We start from the raw sequence: 18,544 nt of genomic DNA, 5'->3' as shown, positions 1-18,544 counted from the left end.
ATCTTACATAGATGCCCCAGAATCTAAGGCAGCTATACAGAATACTAAGGGGGAAATGTGAGTGAGAGTTTCAGGCTGTCAAAGCCCTTTTATTTAACCCCTTCCTAGCCATCTGTGCCTGAGGAGGAACAGGTTTCAGAGTAGCAGCCGTGTTAGTCTGTATCCGCAAAAAGAAAAGGAATACTTGCGGCACCTTAGAGACTAACACATTTATTTAAGCATAAGCTTTCGTGAGCTACAGCTCACTTCATCGGATGCATTCAGTGGAAAATACAGTGGGGAGATTTATATACACAGAGAACATGAAACAATGGGTGTTACCATACACACTGTAAGGAGAGTGATCAGGTAAGGTGAGCTATTACCAGCAGGAGAGTGGGGGGGGGGGGGGAACCTTTTGTAGTGATTATCAAGGTGGGCCATTTCCAGCAGTTGACAAGAACAACTTCCTGCTGGTAATAGCTCACCTTACCTGATCACTCTCGTTACAGTGTGTATGGTAACACCCATTGTTTCATGTTCTCTGTGTATATAAATCTCCCCACTGTATTTTCCACATCCGATAAAGTGAGCTGTAGCTCACAAAAGCTTATGCTCAAATAAATTTGTTAGTCTCCAAGGTGCCACAAGTCCTCCTTTTCTTTTTGAGGAAGAACAGTTGTTCTGTCTACCTTAGCTTTTTCTATAGTAGTCTCTAAGCATACAAAAGCCACATAGGATGGAGCAGGAGTAGTCAATAGGCAGACCATGGGCCAAATCTGGACCACCGGACGCTTAAATATTTTCATTTACTTATTATCATTATTGTTGGGGGGTATTTTTTATTATTTTCTCTGGAGACTGGACCTAGACAATACCTTTGACCAAGAAATTTGGACTTTGACAAAAAATAACTGACCCTGGAGGTTCCTCCAGTGCATTCCATCTGGGAGAAACAAGATGGCAAATACAATGATCTGAACACCACAGATGGGTTATATAAACTCCCTAAACGGGACTCACCCTCGGGCTCACCCCTAAAGGGGCCCCAGCCAATTCTCCCCCACTGAAAGTCTTTATCTCCTCTAAGAATGCTCTCGATAAAAAGAAGGGTGGGGCTCTTTGAAAAATGTCTAATTAACAACACAGAGCCTCAATGTATTCCCTCTCTGCAGGACATGGCTCCTATATCCTGATCTGTATTCTGCAATCTGGTGTATGAGTGAATGCTAATGTCCACTTTCTGACATGATGCTGCACAAGAAGGCTCCGTCAGATTAGGAACCCCATCTATGACAGGCCATCTGGTTGAGAGAAGAGCCCATGACCTAGCAATTGTTGGCCTGCCAAATTCAGGATCCCTCTCTTCTAGTGAAAGGGAACAGACTATTCAGGGACTTCCTAGATCAAGGCACTAAGGTGCAGCTGATCAGAAGAGATATGTCCCTTGTGTTTAAAAACTTGATTCCTAAAAGAACTGATCTAATTTCTATTCCTGTCCTTTTTAGGAGTTCTATAGGAAAGGGTTTCAAAGCTGCCTCTCACTAGCCCAGTAAAATTCTGCCCAGTAAAATTCTGATTCCTAAGAAGGTGAAGGAATCCTACATTTTGGAGTGCAAGATGATCCATCACAACAAACCGATAGCAAGTCAAGGATACAGGATGCAGTTTCTCTCACTTGGTAGGTGAAGTTCTTTGAGTAGTGTCCCCATTGGTACTCTACTTCAGGTGTGTATTTGCTTCTGCACCTTTGATTGGAGATTTTTGGTAGCGGTGCCTGTTCAGCGCACGCATGCACTCTACACATCCTCATACCCTGTACCAAGGATATAACAGGGCTGCAGGGGTGAACCACCCTCAGTTCCTTGTCAACTGCCTCTAGTGTGCCTGCTTCTCCTGGGTCCTTCAGTGTTGTTAAATAGTTAGTTTATAGTTTGTAAATAGTTCCTTTCTACTTCTGTTTTTTTCCTTGTTTGCAGGGTCACTTTAGACTCTTAATTTCTGGGATACTCTGTGATCTCTAGGCTTTAAATGTCTTTCCTGCCAGGAATCTATCCCAGTTAATAACACACTCGATGAGTGTCTGGAGGATACCCATATTTCCTCAAAGTGTACAATCTGTACTTCATTTAAAAGCAGACCTTGTAAGAACACGGAGATAAAGTTCAGGCTCCCATGGTGGAGCAAGCCTTAAAACCAGCTTCAGACCAGGACTCTGAAAACTCCTATGTACATACTGCCCCATCTACTTTCGGATTATGGTCTCTCAGAACTTCAAGGGGTAAGACTGTTGATACCCCATCTACCTATAGATCCAGGTCACCAAGAGTTAAGGCTTCTGACAGCCTGGTTATTCCTGAACCTTGTCATGAGGACTTGAAGGGAAAAGATAGCAACTGCCACTTTAAGATCCCAGTCACCAAAAGCATCTGGGGAAGTGTCTGCATCTGTGCCTTATGATACTGAGAGTCTCACACTCCAAGATGATGGGTACCAATAAGAAAAGCAGGAGTACTAAATCTCCAGAGAGACTTCGAAGTGCCCAGTGATGGGAGAGGGGAGAAAGATTACTGAGACATCCCTATCACTGCAGCTGATTGTCTCTCTCTGGGGTATTTATATATGTTGCATGCTGGGGCGGACAGGACGTGGGAGCAGTTGGCTCACTGTGACCTTGGCATTACTAAGACTGACTGACATTCCTGTGAAGCCACATGACAGGACTGGCAGGCACAGCTGTAGCCAATAGGGAGGGGGAGCCCAGGAGTGGCCATTCCGATTGAATTTCACTCCAGCCACTTGCGATTTTTTTCTCTCTCCCTGTTGCACTTTTCTTCTTTCCTTCCTCTTTGTTCGTGGGGTTGGGCTGCAGAATGTTCTGATGGGGCATCAGTACATGAGATGTTTGCCTAGTGGATTTGGGATGCTGCCTTAAAGGCTTTTCAGCCCCCTATTCACCATCTCCTGCTGACATTCCTGCATCCTGAAGCGTCTGAGGGTTTTATGGCCCCAACCCTCTAGAATATGAAATCCACTCTCCTGCTTTAGGACAGTCTCTATGTTCTCTCTCAGGCTCCTTGCTGCTGCTGTCCCAAAAGGTTAGTATATGAGGCTTTTTGGTGCAAAGGAGATGGGTCAGGACCAGACGAAGCAGCAGATAGAGAAAGGACTCCAGCTCTACCAGTCTAACCAGACAGAAAAGGCCCTGCAAGTCTGGATGAGGGTATTGGAAAAGACCATGGATCCTGCTGGCAGGTTTCGGGTTTTGGGCTGCCTCATCACTGCTCATTCGGAAATGGGCAGATACAAGGATATGCTAAAGGTAAAGTGATCCCAAGTTGAATGCATGTCACTGTGTATCATACCCACAACAGGGAGCAGCTGGGGATTATACTGTAAAAGCATGGTTTACATCTATCTTGGAGCAAAGTGCATAAGACATTTGATGAATACAATGTGCTGCCTTCACCAGTTGGGACAAGTGGCAGTGCTGATTTATGGGTCTAATTCTTGGGGTCCTTACAGTGTCACTCTGCATTCCTGCTTCCTAGTTCTGGGCCCCAAAGATTCTTAAGGACCCAGTCCCCAGGTTTTCTCAGATTGCTGGCCTGTAGTGCTGATCCTTAAGAAATTTTGGAGTACTAGCCCAAAGCATTTAACTTTGGAGATTCTTAGTTATTTTTCACAAACGTTGAAGCTGGGCACTTCACATGCTATTTTGGAGGTGAAGTCTCTCCCAAAATTGCCCACAATGAGTACAAAAAAATTCAAAGGGGATGATGTAGGACAAGTAGTGATGTGTTTCAGTGGGGTTAGTATCTATCTGGCTACCTCCACAATTTTTGATATCTTAAATAGATTTTCTATTACTGGATTTTATTATAATTATGTGTATTGCAGCAATTCCCACAAAGTTTTCAGCACTGTTCAAACATCCAGGAAACATTGCTGTTCAAACACAGTCACTGATGTGATGAGCTTAGTCTAACATACTTGTTCACACTTCTCTAGTTGTGAAAGATGGGAAGTCAGGCTAAGAGAGAGGAAAAATTAATAGGCTTTTTGGAAGAGGTGTGTTTCAGGAGGATGTTGGATGAGGAGCAGATGGAGGCCTGGGATATAAGATCAGGGAGGGGGTTCCCAGTGTTGTGGGCAGCACGGAGGGTGAGAAGGACCCAAAGGGGCATCTGTGTGGCTTGAGGAAAACAGAAGAGCAGAGAGAGGCTTGAAGCTAAACTGTGCAGAGCCTTGAAGGTGAAGACTAGAGCTTTAATTTGATGTGGTGAGTGTAGAGAAGCCAGTGCAGGGCTCTGAAGAAGGGCTGGGTGCATCTGGATCAGCAGAGAGTATTTGGAAGGAGGAGTCAAGGATCTGGGAGACAACACAGGAGACATTTCTGGTACTCCAAGGTAAGAAACAATGCAGGCCTGAAAAGGGGTCTTGCTGTGCTAGTCCTTGACGTTTCTTGGGTGCCAGACCCTGAGTTTGTATCTGGGATCAGAGGATATTTTTCTCCATGCTGATGATTGTTTATAAACTCTTCTAATTCAAGTGCTTTACGTGGCACCATTTGAAGCAACTTGAGTGCCACTTCCAATTAGTAAAGTATTGGGTGTGTTGAGAGTCCTATCCTCATAGCAAATACTAGGGGGAAAGGAGAAAAGGGGGTGAGAAGCAGTTAGGATGTATGTGAAGACAAGTGGGATGCTCTGAGAGGAGATGGGATAGGTGGCAGGAGTTGCAGGGTGATAGGGGAGGAGAAAGACTAGGGCAATGAGGAGAGGAGATAAGGTATGGGTGTGTGAAGAGAATGTTTCGAGGTGTCTGGGAACAAATGAGACAGGTAAAGGAAAACTAGATAGAATCAAAACCACACTGATAACCTGGAAAGAAAATAGAAAACAGGGTCATTGTACTTGAAATTTCTCCAAGATCCTTGTAACACAGAGAAAAGAGCATGACTTCAATAAAGCAGAACAGTTCATACTAGCCAAGGGATTAAAGAGGATGTAAGGGGACTTTTTACAGATATATGGGGGAACAAATAAGAAGGTATACGAATGAATGAGAAGAGGCATGAAAGTTTAAAAGGGCTGTGATGCTTAACTTCGTTTGGGGGAAAAGGTATTTAAGGGGCAAATGAAAGAAAAGAGGCTTGGACAATTAGGAAGCAAGGAAGAGCTTGTAAAAATCAGGTAAAGGAACACTTTGAACTTATACAAGACCCTGAGTCCACATAGCACACTTCCCCAGGGCATAAGGGAATTAGTGGACAACCAGAACACTGACAATTATTTTTGAAACTTCATGGAGAACGGGGAAAGTTCTAGAGGACTAGAAAAAAATAAGTGTGGTTCCAATCTTCAAAGCGGAAAAGAAAAGTGACCCTTGAGAATTATCATCCAGTAAATCTACCTTTAATCCCTAATAAAATAATGAAACAAACACAGAGAGAAGATACTAAGCAACTAGTATTGCAATTATTAATTCAGCCCATATATTGTGCTTTGTTCATCACAAGACACAGAAGAAGACATTCCCTGCCCTGAATACTTTGCAGTCTAAAGAGACTTAGACTAGGGTAACTGAACCATATGCAATGAACAAGTCATTTATAAAGAGCAAACCTTGTCAGACAAATTGGATTGCTTTTCAATAGAAGTATAGAATGAATGGGTGAAGGAATCTTGATAGAAGTCATTTCTATTGTTTTGCAGAATATTTGATAAAATCTTAAATCCTCCTCAGAGTTAATTCTGGGAGGTGCTGAGGTGTATGGGGATAAGGAATGGAGGAGTAGTGTAGGAAAAGCTGAGCTGTACAGTGCAGAAATGTCTTTCTCCTGCTGATGCCTCTTTCCATGACCATTTGGCAGCTCTTTCCAGCAATTTCCAACCCAGATCTCTTCTCTCTGCCAAAGGTAGGGAATACAGAGAGAGGTTTCTCCTGTCTACTTATATGCTGTCTAACCCACCTCATGGCCTGCCCACTTGGGTATTTTATCAATCAATGCTATCTTGTTGGACTCTTTTGTCCTGACCACAGGCTATGTAACTTCTCCTGTGCAGGGTACAATTCCCGAGGAAGCACAGGCTTTATTCCTACAGAGAGACCCTCTATAAACACTCTCTTCTCTGCTGAAAGTTTGCAGTTGTGCAGATTGACACAGCTCGGGAGCTAGAGGACCCTGACTACCTTATGGAGAGCTACCTGAACCTGGCTCGGAGCAACGAGAAACTCTGTGAATTCCAGAAAACCATCTCTTACTGTAAGACATGCCTGAACATGCAGGGCACCACTGTGAGCCTGCAACTGAATGGTCAGGTGAGCCTCAGTATGGGCAATGCCTTCCTGGGCCTCAGCATCTTTCAGAAGGCATTGGAGTGTTTCGAGAAAGCCCTGCGCTATGCACACAACAATGACGACAAGATGCTGGAATGTCGCGTCTGCTGCAGCTTGGGGAGTTTCTACACACAGATCAAGGTGCGGACAGATAGCTCTGCTGGTGACCTGGGGGATGGGAAGTAACAGTGGGAAAATTTCCCCCTATCTTGGATACAGGAAAGAACCAGGGTGGGCAGGGATTCACCCTATATCTTGGATACAGAAAGTAGTTCATGGAGTTCGAGGGAGAGAGGGTTGTTCTGGGAAGGTTTTAACTCTCTGCTCCTAATGCCACTAATGACTATTCTGCTTGAGGCTTAAGTCAAGAGGATCAATAGAGGGCATTTACACAGCATCCCAAAGGTAGAAAGTGTGATTCTTTGGTGTACAGCGCACACAGCTCTAGAACCTGGACAGCCACAGAGATGTGGTGTGGTCTAGGCATGGGACCGGGAGTCGACTCCTGGGCCTGGGTTCTATCCTTAGCTCTGCCACCAACTCACCATGTCACTTCGGTCAAGTCTCCTACCCCTTCTGTGCCTCAGTTTCCATAAAATAAGTATAGTGACTAAGGCCAGCGTTTGTTGTAGCTATGAGTTCTATGACAAAATAATTATTAGGGTTTTTCCATACAAAGTCTTGGTTTCTGTCACCCTGGTTGGCCACCAACTGAGGTCTTATGAACTCATGATAAAACAAACAAATGTATCTCCCACTGGTCCTCCAACAAAACCAGAGAAATGAAAACTATCCCTGATATTTCTAAGGTAAAAATCAAGCAGGAAAAATTTAAAAAAAACCTTTGATCTCCTTTACACATCACAAAGAATGAAAAAAATGGCACAAGGGTAGGGTTGGTTTGTGTTTTAATCTTTTGCAGGTCACTTTTAAGTGGTTTTATATTGTTAGTTAAATATGATGATGATTTTACACTATTTTTATCGTTAAAGAAAGGAGATTTATTTGACTTCTCATAATTTCCTAAAATAAACAAAATTATTAAGATATTGGATGCCATGATCTTTCCTTTAAAAAAAAAAGAGAAAAAAAAGGCTGTGACAAAGCCCTGATTCTCTCCCCCTCCCCCCCATTTACTGCCATAACCAACCAGACCCAAGAGAGATTCTGACCCACCTGGTGTAGAATGTGAGGGTTAATTGGGTGGAAAACATTCTGAAGTTGTAAGGCTCTGTAAGAATGTAGAAGGCTGAGATGATGGAGGAGCAGGTAAAGGTACAGGTGGCTCTGAACCAGGCTTTGGCCATAAGGAGGGTAAATCATCTCTCTAATGAGAAGCAGAGTTCTTTCCTTATGGATGTCACCCTGAGCGGACCATGTAAGCACCCCAGCATATAATTTAAGTTCTGGACCTGCTAGGGACATGTGCTGGGGAAAATGGAGTCTACCATGTGGCAATTCTAGCTTCCCTAGCTGGATACACGTTTATTTTGAAATGCTGGAGGGTCCTATTACTGCAGGGGCAGTCTAACTCTCTAACTTATTTCTGTCCTTCTGCTTGTCTCTTTGCCTTCCAGGACTATGAGAAAGCCTTGTTCTTCCCATGTAAAGCAGCTGAATTGGTGAATGATTATGGAAAGGGCTGGAGTTTGAAGTACCGAGCAATGAGCCAGTACCACATGGCAGTGGCCTATCGGAAGCTGGGGCACCTGGCAGATGCTATGGAATGCTGTGAGGTACAAGGTGGAGGTAGAGATACTGGGCCAAACATGGCAGAGAGATGCTGGAGTAGGGGAGAGGTCTCTGCAGGTCAGGATTAGGGGGTACAGAGATACAGCAACATTCAGCTGGTTCCCCAGATACCGCTTCTGCCTCCCACCCATAAATAAAGCACATCCATGGTTTCATTAGCCAAAGCTGTTCTCAGGAGCTGTATGCCAGGGATGTCCTCTGCTGGAAATATGCGTTGCACAACTGTTGTTGAGGCTTTCTTCCCCAAGGGTGTGTCACTTCTCTGAAGCTGGCCGTTGAGGCAGGCTGGGGTGTTGTGAGGGCTTCAATCCCAGCTGGGCCTGGGGAAGGTTCTTGTACCTACTGGAGGTGTTTTCTTTCAGGAGTCAATGAAGATTGCTCTGCAGCATGGGGACCGGCCACTGCAGGCACTGTGCCTACTCTGCTTTGCTGATATCCACCGTAGCCGAGCAGACATACAGGTGGGAGCAAGGGGAGACTGAAGGGAGGAGTCGGGGATGGAAAGGAGATATGGAAAGAGAACACCAGGACTGGACACAGCTAAATGTGTCTCACTATCTATCTCATGCTGCAGACAGCCTTTCCTCGCTATGATTCCTCCATGAGCATCATGACAGAGATTGGAAACCGCCTGGGACAGATCCAGGTACTGCTGGGAGTGGCCAAGTGTTGGGTGATCCAGAAGGAGCTAGACAAGGTCAGTCATAAGCCATTCCTGAGGAAACTGGTGCCCTCTCTGAAATAGACAACCTCATTCCGAACTGTACACACCTGTGTAGAGCAGAGTCCCATGCTCCTCTATTCTACACACAGGATCTGGTACTTGACTACTGATATTTCTCTACATAATCCAACTTGGGAACACAGGTGCTGACTTCTGCTTCCGCCGGAGGGTGCTCAACCCTGCACTGTCCCGCTCCCTGCCCCTATTCTGACTCCTTCCCCAAATTCCTGCCCTGGCCCCGCCTCCTCCCCCGAGTGTGCCATCTTCCTGCTCCTCTCCCTCCCTCCAAGCACGCCACCAAACAGCTGTTTGGCAGCGGCCAGGCAGGAAGCTGGGAAATAGGTGGACGAGCGGGGGATGCAGCGCGCTCAGGGGAAGAGGAGGTGAAGTGTGGGGGGAGTTTGGCTGCCGGTGGGTGCAGAGCACCACTAATTTTTCCCCGGGGGTGCTCCAGCCCTGATGCTTGGGAAGTTGGGAAGCTGTCATAAATTGAGTACATTCATACTGAATCAGATCCATGGTCTACAAAGTCACGTGGCCAGTACCAGATGCTTCACAAGAAAACACATATTGCACAGAGATAACTACAATGAAAGGAATGGGAAGAGGGGTCACTTCCTGCCTCCTATCTTATACTCTGATGCAAATCTGATTGACTCTCTTAGCTGTATAATTAGTATTAGTGAGTGTGGTATTATTTATACAGCCCAATAGGTACATCCTGTGCTTTACAGACAAACATATGACACAGAGCTGACTAGAGAAGCTTAGATTCTGGGGTAGATAAAATATAGCATGGAACAGGGAGAGATGGTACCAAACAAAGAAGTGGGAATGGGCAGGAGATTACGCTGTACAGACCCATGAGGATATTTGTTTTCACTATGTACACAGCATGTTAGTTCTTTTAAAATAATACAATTACACACACAAAAATTACATTAAAAGAAGAATATTAAGGTTGCAAAGTGAAGCACTCAAAGGTTTGGAAATGTCAGAATCAAGATTGCCTGTACAACCTTAATTCAAACCCCATATGCATTATGATAGTTTTTAATTGTAAATTACGTATTTTTTCTACAGGACTGCTGCCTCAGTCAGTCCACAGAAAGGAGGGAGCTCACTTAATGGGCAACTATTCAGTATTTTGTTTCTCCTCATTGTTCACTGTTTGGCCCTAGACCTTATTTATTGCACACCATCTAAAACCTGCTCTGAAGACAGAATTATTAATTTCCTTCTGCACTTTTCTGTGATGTTAATCACTACAGTATCTGAGTGCTTCACAAACATTAACTAACTTATTTTCACAACTCCTGTGAAACGAGGGGGGATTATTACCACCATTTTACAGATGGTGAACTGAAGCACAGAGAGATTAAAGTAAAAGTATCCATTAATTTTGGGTGCTCCATCTGAGTTATCCAAGACCTAATTTTTTAGCATACTTAGCATTATATAGCACTTCATATGTTCAAAGCACAGCTCTCATTGACTTCAGTTCCAGTTGTGAGCACGCAGCACTTTTGCAACTTAGACCTCAGGATCTGAAGTCAGGCACTCAGAAAATGAAGATCATGCAACTAGTGACAAAATATGTAAGAAGTTTGGTTGAAGTGATCACATAGGAACTCTGGAAGAAGCAGGGATACAATCCAATTCCTTAGGGCAGCTTTCAACTGCTGTAACCATAAGACCCTCCTTTCTCTTCCTACAACCCCCTGCTTCGTTCACTGTGCACCTTCCAACTTCTGAAACAAATGAAGCAGGGATCCTACAGACTACAACCTCCTTCACTACCCAACCCTGATTCATCCCCACCCTGTGCACTGAGTAAGCCAAGGATTCTGTGGAGAAAGTAGTATGTGATCATGTAATCAACGACTATATTGTAATACATACGCAAAAGGGGGCTGAATTAAGATTGCACAGACAATCTTAATTGTGGCATTTTCTAATTTATGAGTGCTTGACTTTAAAACAACATTAGTAAGGTTGCAATGTACTTTTTTGTGTATAATTTCCTAACTGAAAAAAAATCCAAATTCCATCATGTGGCATCTTATTGCCACCCAGCATGGTTCATCAGCAGGTTGGAACATCACACACAGACCCTCTGCCACTTGAACTAATGGAATACTGACAGCAGTAGTAGGATGCCATCCTCTATGTGGATCAGCATAGAGGGGGGTGAGGCATTTTGCTAGTGAGTTTCACAGACAGCAGAGGAATGGTGAGACTCAGGAATCATAAAATCATAAAAATGTAGGGCTGGACGGGACCTCGAGAAGTCATCAAGTCCTGCTCCTTGCACTGAGGCAGGATCCAGTAAACCTAGACCATCCCTGACAGGTGTTTGTCCAACCTAGACATTCCCAGTCTCTAACCCTCAGACTTCTCATGCCAGTCTCCCTCCCCAGCAAGTTCCAATTTCACCCCTCCACGCTCCTGATCCCAGTTTCCTTGCCCAGCCGATCCCAGTTCCTTGCTCCAGGCTCCTTACCAGATCGATCTCTCCACCGCACTAGCCTCCAGTTGCCCCTTCCCTCACTGACTCCCAGTCTCAATCACTCTCCCTGGGATTCTTGTCTAATCAATGTCATCCCCCATTCCTTTTGCCAGTCTCTCTGACCAACCATTCCTAATTCTGCTCTTTATCTTGACTTCTCATTAATGATGTCACTTCTCCACTCACCTCCTTCCCTCACCCCACTAGTTCTCAGTCGCACTATCCGTGCTCAGCCAGTCTCATTCTCCCTTCCTCCCAGCCTGTTTCCCTCCTTCCCTCTTGACACCCTTCAATCTCATTTTCTGCCACCACCCCACCATATTCGTTGCCCCAATCCATTGCCCTTTCGCTTGCCCCTCTATATTAAAATCAGGCAGCTTCCACCTCCACACTGCCATTTCCCAGCAAAGGTGGGCATTGAGAGCACAGGAGAGACATGTTCTCAGTTCAGGTGCTTTGATCTGTACCACACATGGCCTGCCGCAGCACAGAGCTTCTATTGCAGGGAATGTCCTGCTCAGCCCTGGGCTGGAGCATGCCCAGTGTGGATGGAATTTTGGGGGACTTAAGCTGCTAAAAATGTAAAGTCTACTGAGTGTGCGCAAACTGCAATTTTTCAAAGGCTTATAGTGTGGCCAAATTTGAGTGGATTTTCAGGAGGATGGCAAAAGGTACATAGAAAGCTATCACACCATGCAAACTTTCAGTTCCCTATGTGACCCGTGCCTGGGGCAGCAATCACTGAAAATGCCAAGGTCAGAGCAGGCTGCAAAAGGGAGAGAAGATACTCCCAAAACTGGTGGTCAACATGGAAGTTAAATTCATCAACCGGTCACAAACTGTACTTCTGACCCCCTACACTGGTTATCAAGAAGCTAAAAAAGAAATCACACAGCCCCATTACTGCATTCTAGTTCTCTGGTTCCCAATCAGCACATAGGTCCAATATAGTGAGAAGATATTTTAAAAATTCTGCTCACATACACAAAATGTTCTTCTGACCCCAAAGGGACATGTTACCATGTCAATATTAGTTTGCATCTTACCCAAAATACCACACTGCCAGCCAATCCTTTAGTGTCTAAAACTAAAGGTTTATTATAAAGAAAAGAGAGAGAACAGGAAGAGAGTTGTTAAATGATAAAGCATTCAGATACACACAGAGACTTCAAAGTCCATATATCAGATTCTTAGCAATATTCGTGCGTTTGCTGGCTTGAAAGTCCCTCTGGAACATATCCACAACTTGGATGGGTCATTCAATCCTTTGTTCAGAGCTTCAGTTTGTGGAAATGTACTCCAGAGGTAAGAAGCAGGAATGAAGATAATGCAGCTGCCTTTTATATTCTTTTGTGATGTAGCTTGTACTTTCTGTATCCCAAACACAAGCTTCATAGCATGTGGCATGGGAAAGCCTTTTGCTATGTCTACACTATGCACCTTTTAGCAACACAGCTGTGCCACTAAAAGGTGCTAAGTGTAGCTGCTCTTTGTCAGCAGGAGAGAGCTTTCCCGACGATGACAAACTTCCACCCCGAACAAGCATTGGTAGCTTTGTCAGTGGACAAAGCGCTCTTCGCACCAGCGCTTTTCGTTGGTAAAACTTTTGGCGTTCGGGCGTTCCTGAATGACAAAAGTTTTACCAATGAAAGTCCAGTGTAGACCAATTGTCTATACTACCAATTGAACAACACAACTTTTGTCTGTCACAAGTGCTTAAACACACACGTGCGCGCGTGCACACATACACCCCAAAAGACAAAGTTTTGCCGCAAGTGGCAGTGTAAACAGCTCAATGTCCGTAGGAGCACTTTCCTGTTGACAACGCAAACCCTGCTCGAAGGGGATGGAAGTATTTTGTCTGCAAAAGTGTGGACAAACAGCGTTTATGCTGCCTGACTTTTAGCAACACAGCTATGTCGCTAAAAGCTGTGTAGTGTAGACAAAGCCTTAGAGTTCTCTGTCCACAGGCCTGCCCCTACATGCCTTGCTTACTCATAAGGTGTATCCCCTGGCTCCCTTCAGTGGGTTCATTGTACAGCTGATGACCCTTGATGGGCCATCAAACAGGCTAGGCAGTGCTGATGCCAATCTGTCTGGGCGTGTCACCCAGAAACACAGCACAAGTTTGGAAATACAGATATACCATACATATCTATAACTCACAATACAAAGGTGATACAAACATATAAACAAGACTATAATATTTGGAAAATGATAACATTTTTGCAGATATATTACATGGCATACCTGGTCAGATTCCTTGCAATTTTATAATATTGGTATCAATAATATTATAAATGGTCTCCCATATTCCATACAGCATCACACCCTACTTGAAAGAATGGGGGCACTAGAGCTTTTACAATAAGAGATCACCAGAATTTAACGTGGTCAAAACAATCTATTTTTTCCCTACCCTCATTTTCAGAAATGGCAGAATCATTTTGGCTCATATTTTTCTAATAAAGTCTGCCTGAGGCAGACACCCAGCATGGAAAACTTCAGCCTACACTGTTAAAGTTTGGCAAAGTTAGAAATATATGAAAAAAGGGAATTGTAATGGGAAGTGTCTGGCAACCTTAATAACATGTGATGCTACCAGCTCTGCCTATAATCTGAATCCTCAGCTGTGGCCAAGTTGTGCTGAGTACAGGTGATGAGACAGGAGCCAAAGTAGGCTTTACATTTACAAGACAATTTAGACAATGAGGAGTCCGGTGACATCTTAAAGACAGATTTATTTGGGCATAAGCTTTTGTCGGTAAAAAACCCACTTCTTCGGATTCATGGAAGAAGTGGGGTTTTTACCCATGAAAGCTTATGCCCAAATAAATCTGTTAGTGTTTACGGTGCCACCGGCCTCCTTGTTGTTTTTGTGGATACAGACTAACACGACTACCCCTCTGATACTTAAGGCTGCTCTAAATTGTCTTAAGACTAATTTGTGCTGGCTGCTAACAGCCCCCAAAAGACCATTCTGCTAGCTAGGGATCTCCAAAGAACTGCAACCATGTCCCCCCACTCTTGTTCCTACCCCCACCAAACTTGCCCAACTGCAACGGCTGGAGTATATGGTATGGGGTGTAGGGCCAGTGGCACTTGGTGTTTCCCCCTACACTGAGGGAATCCCCAACCAGCTGGTTAAGATGGCTTTCTGCCTGTTTTGTGCTGCAGAAGAAAGGTGAGTGATTTTAGTTAGTTTGGCACAGAATCTAGGTTCAATAAGTCAATTATTTTTTTAAAATCCTGTGTGGTATTAGGCTTTCTGGCCCCTGCAGCCAGGAGTTCCCCACTCACTAGGGCTGTCAGTGAAATCTCTCCTTTTATAATTTCTAAATTAATCAGCTATTAATTTCATTGAATGACCCCTCTGTTCTCCTTGTGGAATGCAACAGAGATGAGGAAGCAACTTCACTACACCCTTCATTATTTTGTCCATCTCCATCAGTTCCTGCTAACTCCACCATCACACTGGAATAAGCCAAAAGTCCACTGAGTCTGTTATTCCAGCTCCCAAAGCAATCAATGCCCAATGCTTTCTAGGAAGGTAGAAATCCCATAATAAACCTAATTATACAATCCTGTTTAATGGGAAACCCCTTCTCCCATACTGCCAGCTGAAACCCTGAAGTCGGTTGCTCAATAACCCTGGATGGCAGAGGCTAGTTATCAGCATTGATTATTTCTTGTTCTGAGGGATAGGGGAGCTGTAAAGACTCACTCAGAATAGCGACTGCTAGAACGATGCTACTTCCTTTCAGGCTGGCAAGGCCAGGGAAACAGCTCCTTCCTATACCCCAGCACAGGGGTCATGGGCAGCAGAGGTAGGACAAGTTGGTTGGGAGCCATGGGTGCTGTTAGCAATGCTGGTCCTTGTTCTTGCCTCTCTTGTCCAAGTGGAAGTAGAGACTGAAATGGCCCAAAGACTGGGGAGGCGGATGGGGAAGGAGAGAGTATCTTTGGTGCACTTAGCAGCAGCTAGTTGTTTTGCTTATGCTTAAGCCCAGCCCTAGTGATTTACTGCCTTGGAGTTTAATTAGTTCTATAACCACTCCCTTTGGAAACACCAGTCTCTGTCAAGCCTGCACTCTGACTTCCCATTCAATGTGCATCTCGGATAGGAATGTCCCTGTTGCATCCCTATGACCCTTCAGTGAGCAGGCAGTTCACTGAGCTTTATGAGGCCACACTGTGAGTGTGCACATCCCACCACAGATTTCTTGCTTCTACTGGAGTGGAGTGTAGGAATGTTTTATTAACCCTAATACCATTACTTCCTTGTTCCTTAGCCTTTCAATTCCCAGCAGGTCCCTCACCATGCAGAGCTGGTGCTGAATAGTTGGCAAAAGAAGTGGCCATCTGCTGATATGTGGGGTCTCTGTTTTCTCTTTTACAGGCACTGGAAGGCATTGAGAAGGCAGAAGAGCTGGCAGAGGGACTGGGGAACAAGGTAAGAGTTCACAGCTCCCCTCCACCAGTGTCCAGAGCCCTCTAATAGGGATTTAAGTGTCCACTCTATCTTCCAGCCTCACATTGCTCCGTTATCCTCCGTAAGCCCATGTTAACCAATAGGTCCTTGAGGCTCATGCTGAGAGTCTTAAGTGTAGAATGTGAACCATTCTGAGTTTGTTTTTAATTCAGGTATGAGCCAGTAGCTGGGGAGCATTCTGAGCATGGGGGGTGGATGATGGCAACTGAGAGACCCTTAGAAAGTTTAGTGGGGAGCCAGAGTGGGTTAAACAAGTGGGAAGGAGAGGAAGCCAAAATGTTAAACAGGAAAACAACAGCAGTGAGGAGAAGTGGAGGACTAAGGATCCTTTCCCTGACAAATAGCTACATGGCATTAATTTACTGGCCGGCCAGCCAGCCTCTGGGATACTCTGCTAGTATATGCTGAGCACAGTGCACACATTGCATACTAGCTAGGAGCTAGAGGGAAGTGAAGAGGTGACTTATGGGCATGCAGGTGCCTAGGAAAACCAGCTCTATGAAAAGATGCAGAATGGTTGGAGCGCAGCAAACCTGGGTTCCCCTTTAGTGGCACATTGGGACAAAAGGATAAGGATAGATGGGAGGGCCTCTAGATGCTCATAAGATAAACCCTGACCCCTGGGCAAGTTTGCGTTTTCTGTGGTGAGGCTCATGTGTATCCCAGATGGCTGGTGGGGCTGGAGAAGACCTCTTCCTTCTAGTGCTCTCCCCATGCTATTGGTCCTCCTTCACCTTGCCTCATCCTCTCTCTCATGCCTCTGTGCACAGCTTGGCCTGCTGAAGCTTCACTGCCTGGGTGAAGGAATCTATCGCACAAAGGGACAGCAACGGGAACTTCGTGACCATGTGGTGAAGTTCCACGAGTGTGTAGAGGAGATGGAGCTGTACTGCGGCATGTGTGGAGAGTCCATTGGGGAGAAGAACAGCCAGCTCCAGGCGCTGCCTTGCTCCCATTTCTTCCATTTAAAGTAATGAGCACCAGGGATAGGGCAGAGTGGGGGACATGAGAGGAATGGAGGTGGGGAGATGAGGTAGATGGTTAGAGAGGGATTCCTGCAGGGGGAATAGGTTAAGGCAGGAGTTCAGCAGGGATTTATGGGAGAGGGCTGGGGCTAGAGAGAGATCTGTGAAGGGACAAGAGTAATAGAAAAGCTTTATTAGGGTCCAGAGTAGAACTGTTCTCTGCAGTCTGAATATGCAAATCACTTAAATACAGAGCATACTTCCTCACAGTGTCCTGCCATTGTTTATACAAAATCAATGACTCCTCTACAAAGAGTCACCCACCATCTAATCTTTAACGTTACTAAGAAGAAAAAAAAAGTTTAATGATCTGTTTAGCTTCCCCGTCCTTGACTGTTGGAAGTAATAGCACATAGGACTCCCTAAGTCTCACTGTAGGAATGGAGAGTAGAGGTATGAACCCATCTAAGGTGATTTGTGTAGTGAGTCCCTAAGCCACTTCCTTCCCCACCTCTGGGATAGGAGTCCAGGTCTGTGAATCAGAACCCCCTGCACTTCTCTCTGTAGACTTGCACTGTGAGAAATGACCACTTCCTGTTGCAGATGCCTCCAGACCAATGGGACTCGTGGCTGCCCCAACTGCCGTCGTTCATCAATGAAGCCAGGATTCGTGTGACGTGCTGAATCAGTCATTTTGAGAGAGCTCATATTCCAACTTGCAGCAGAGGCCAGAAGACAGAACCCTGGAAAATCATTCAGCGTGCACAGCCTGAAAGGAGGACCCTAATTTGCAGGTGGAGAGGTCTCCTGCACAGGATGCAACAAGTGCACCTTGAGCTTTTACTCTAACCTGACATTTTACCTGTGTTCTGAAGTAGCAGTCATCTTGGAGTCCCTCTGGAACCACCTCTCTAGAGCCAGTTTCACACTCTATCATGCCTGTTCTAGGACTTGCCTGACACTTTCTCCAGTGCCAGTTCACACCCTGTTTTTGCTCCTATTCAGTCAGCTCCACCAGGGCTAGTTATTGTCTTTACTTGCCTTTCTTTGGTGCTTTTATTTTTGCCCCTCGTGAGAACTGAGGCTGGGGACTGGCCAGTGGTCCTGGGTAGATGTAGCCCAGCACCCTTGTCCGTGTTAGAGCAGCAGCCCCATTCTCAGTATGCACAGCTGGAAATGCAGCCAGTCTACTCTCTGGGCTCTCTTTCTTCAGCAACAGGATTTAGATCCTACTCCTGCATTATAGTGGATCCCTCCTAGCAATTTACTCTCACTACCCAGTTTTTGGAAAATGGATTTAATTCAGAAATCTGTATTAAAGAGAGAACAGACCCAAGGCATGACTGATGGTGTCCTGTGCCATCATGTCTTCCTCTTTCCTCAGTGCCTTACTGTCTTCAGGATGCCCTGTGCTGAGGCCTGAATCCCCCTCTTTGTGCTAATGCAATACCCTCCCTCTAAGGCCGCAAGACTCTGTGTACGCTACCCCCGGAGCTCTGTGCAAACAAGGTGTCTTCCTAAACAGCGGCTACTTTCAAGGTGCTCGGCTGCTGCCAGGGGCACGTGGCCCGCCCGGCGGTGTCGCTGGGCAGGCCCCTGCGGGGCAGAGCAGGATTCGTGTGTGCCCAGCCCAGCCCAAGCGCCTGAGGGCCGCGCACGCGCTATATTTACACCCACCTGTTTGTATTTGCAAATAAAGTCTTTGCACTCACGCCCGGCTGGCTCTGCTCGTGCCCGGGGGGAGGGGCCACACGAGCGACTCCCTCCGCCCTGGGGAACAC

General features: G+C 45.5%; 1 protein-coding gene across 1 annotated transcript; it reads left to right on the top strand.

The window, feature by feature from the left end:
- The first annotated feature begins 637 nt into the window (after positions 1-637).
- RAPSN (receptor associated protein of the synapse) lies at positions 638-18,436 on the top strand. Its single transcript, XM_073348320.2, has 9 exons — positions 638-1,660; positions 3,052-3,301; positions 6,124-6,462; positions 7,899-8,057; positions 8,436-8,534; positions 8,648-8,770; positions 15,706-15,759; positions 16,569-16,768; positions 17,367-18,436. The coding sequence occupies exons 2-9, from the start codon at positions 3,086-3,088 to the stop codon at positions 17,437-17,439; spliced, it is 1,263 nt and encodes a 420-aa protein (XP_073204421.1). The 5' UTR covers positions 638-1,660; positions 3,052-3,085; the 3' UTR covers positions 17,440-18,436.
- The last annotated feature ends 108 nt before the right edge of the window (positions 18,437-18,544 follow it).

Source organism: Lepidochelys kempii, chromosome 6 (assembly GCF_965140285.1).
Source record: "Lepidochelys kempii isolate rLepKem1 chromosome 6, rLepKem1.hap1, whole genome shotgun sequence".
NCBI lineage: Eukaryota > Metazoa > Chordata > Testudines > Cheloniidae > Lepidochelys > Lepidochelys kempii.
The sequence above is the reverse complement of the archived record's forward strand: the minus strand, read 5'-3'. Positions and strand labels throughout refer to the sequence as shown.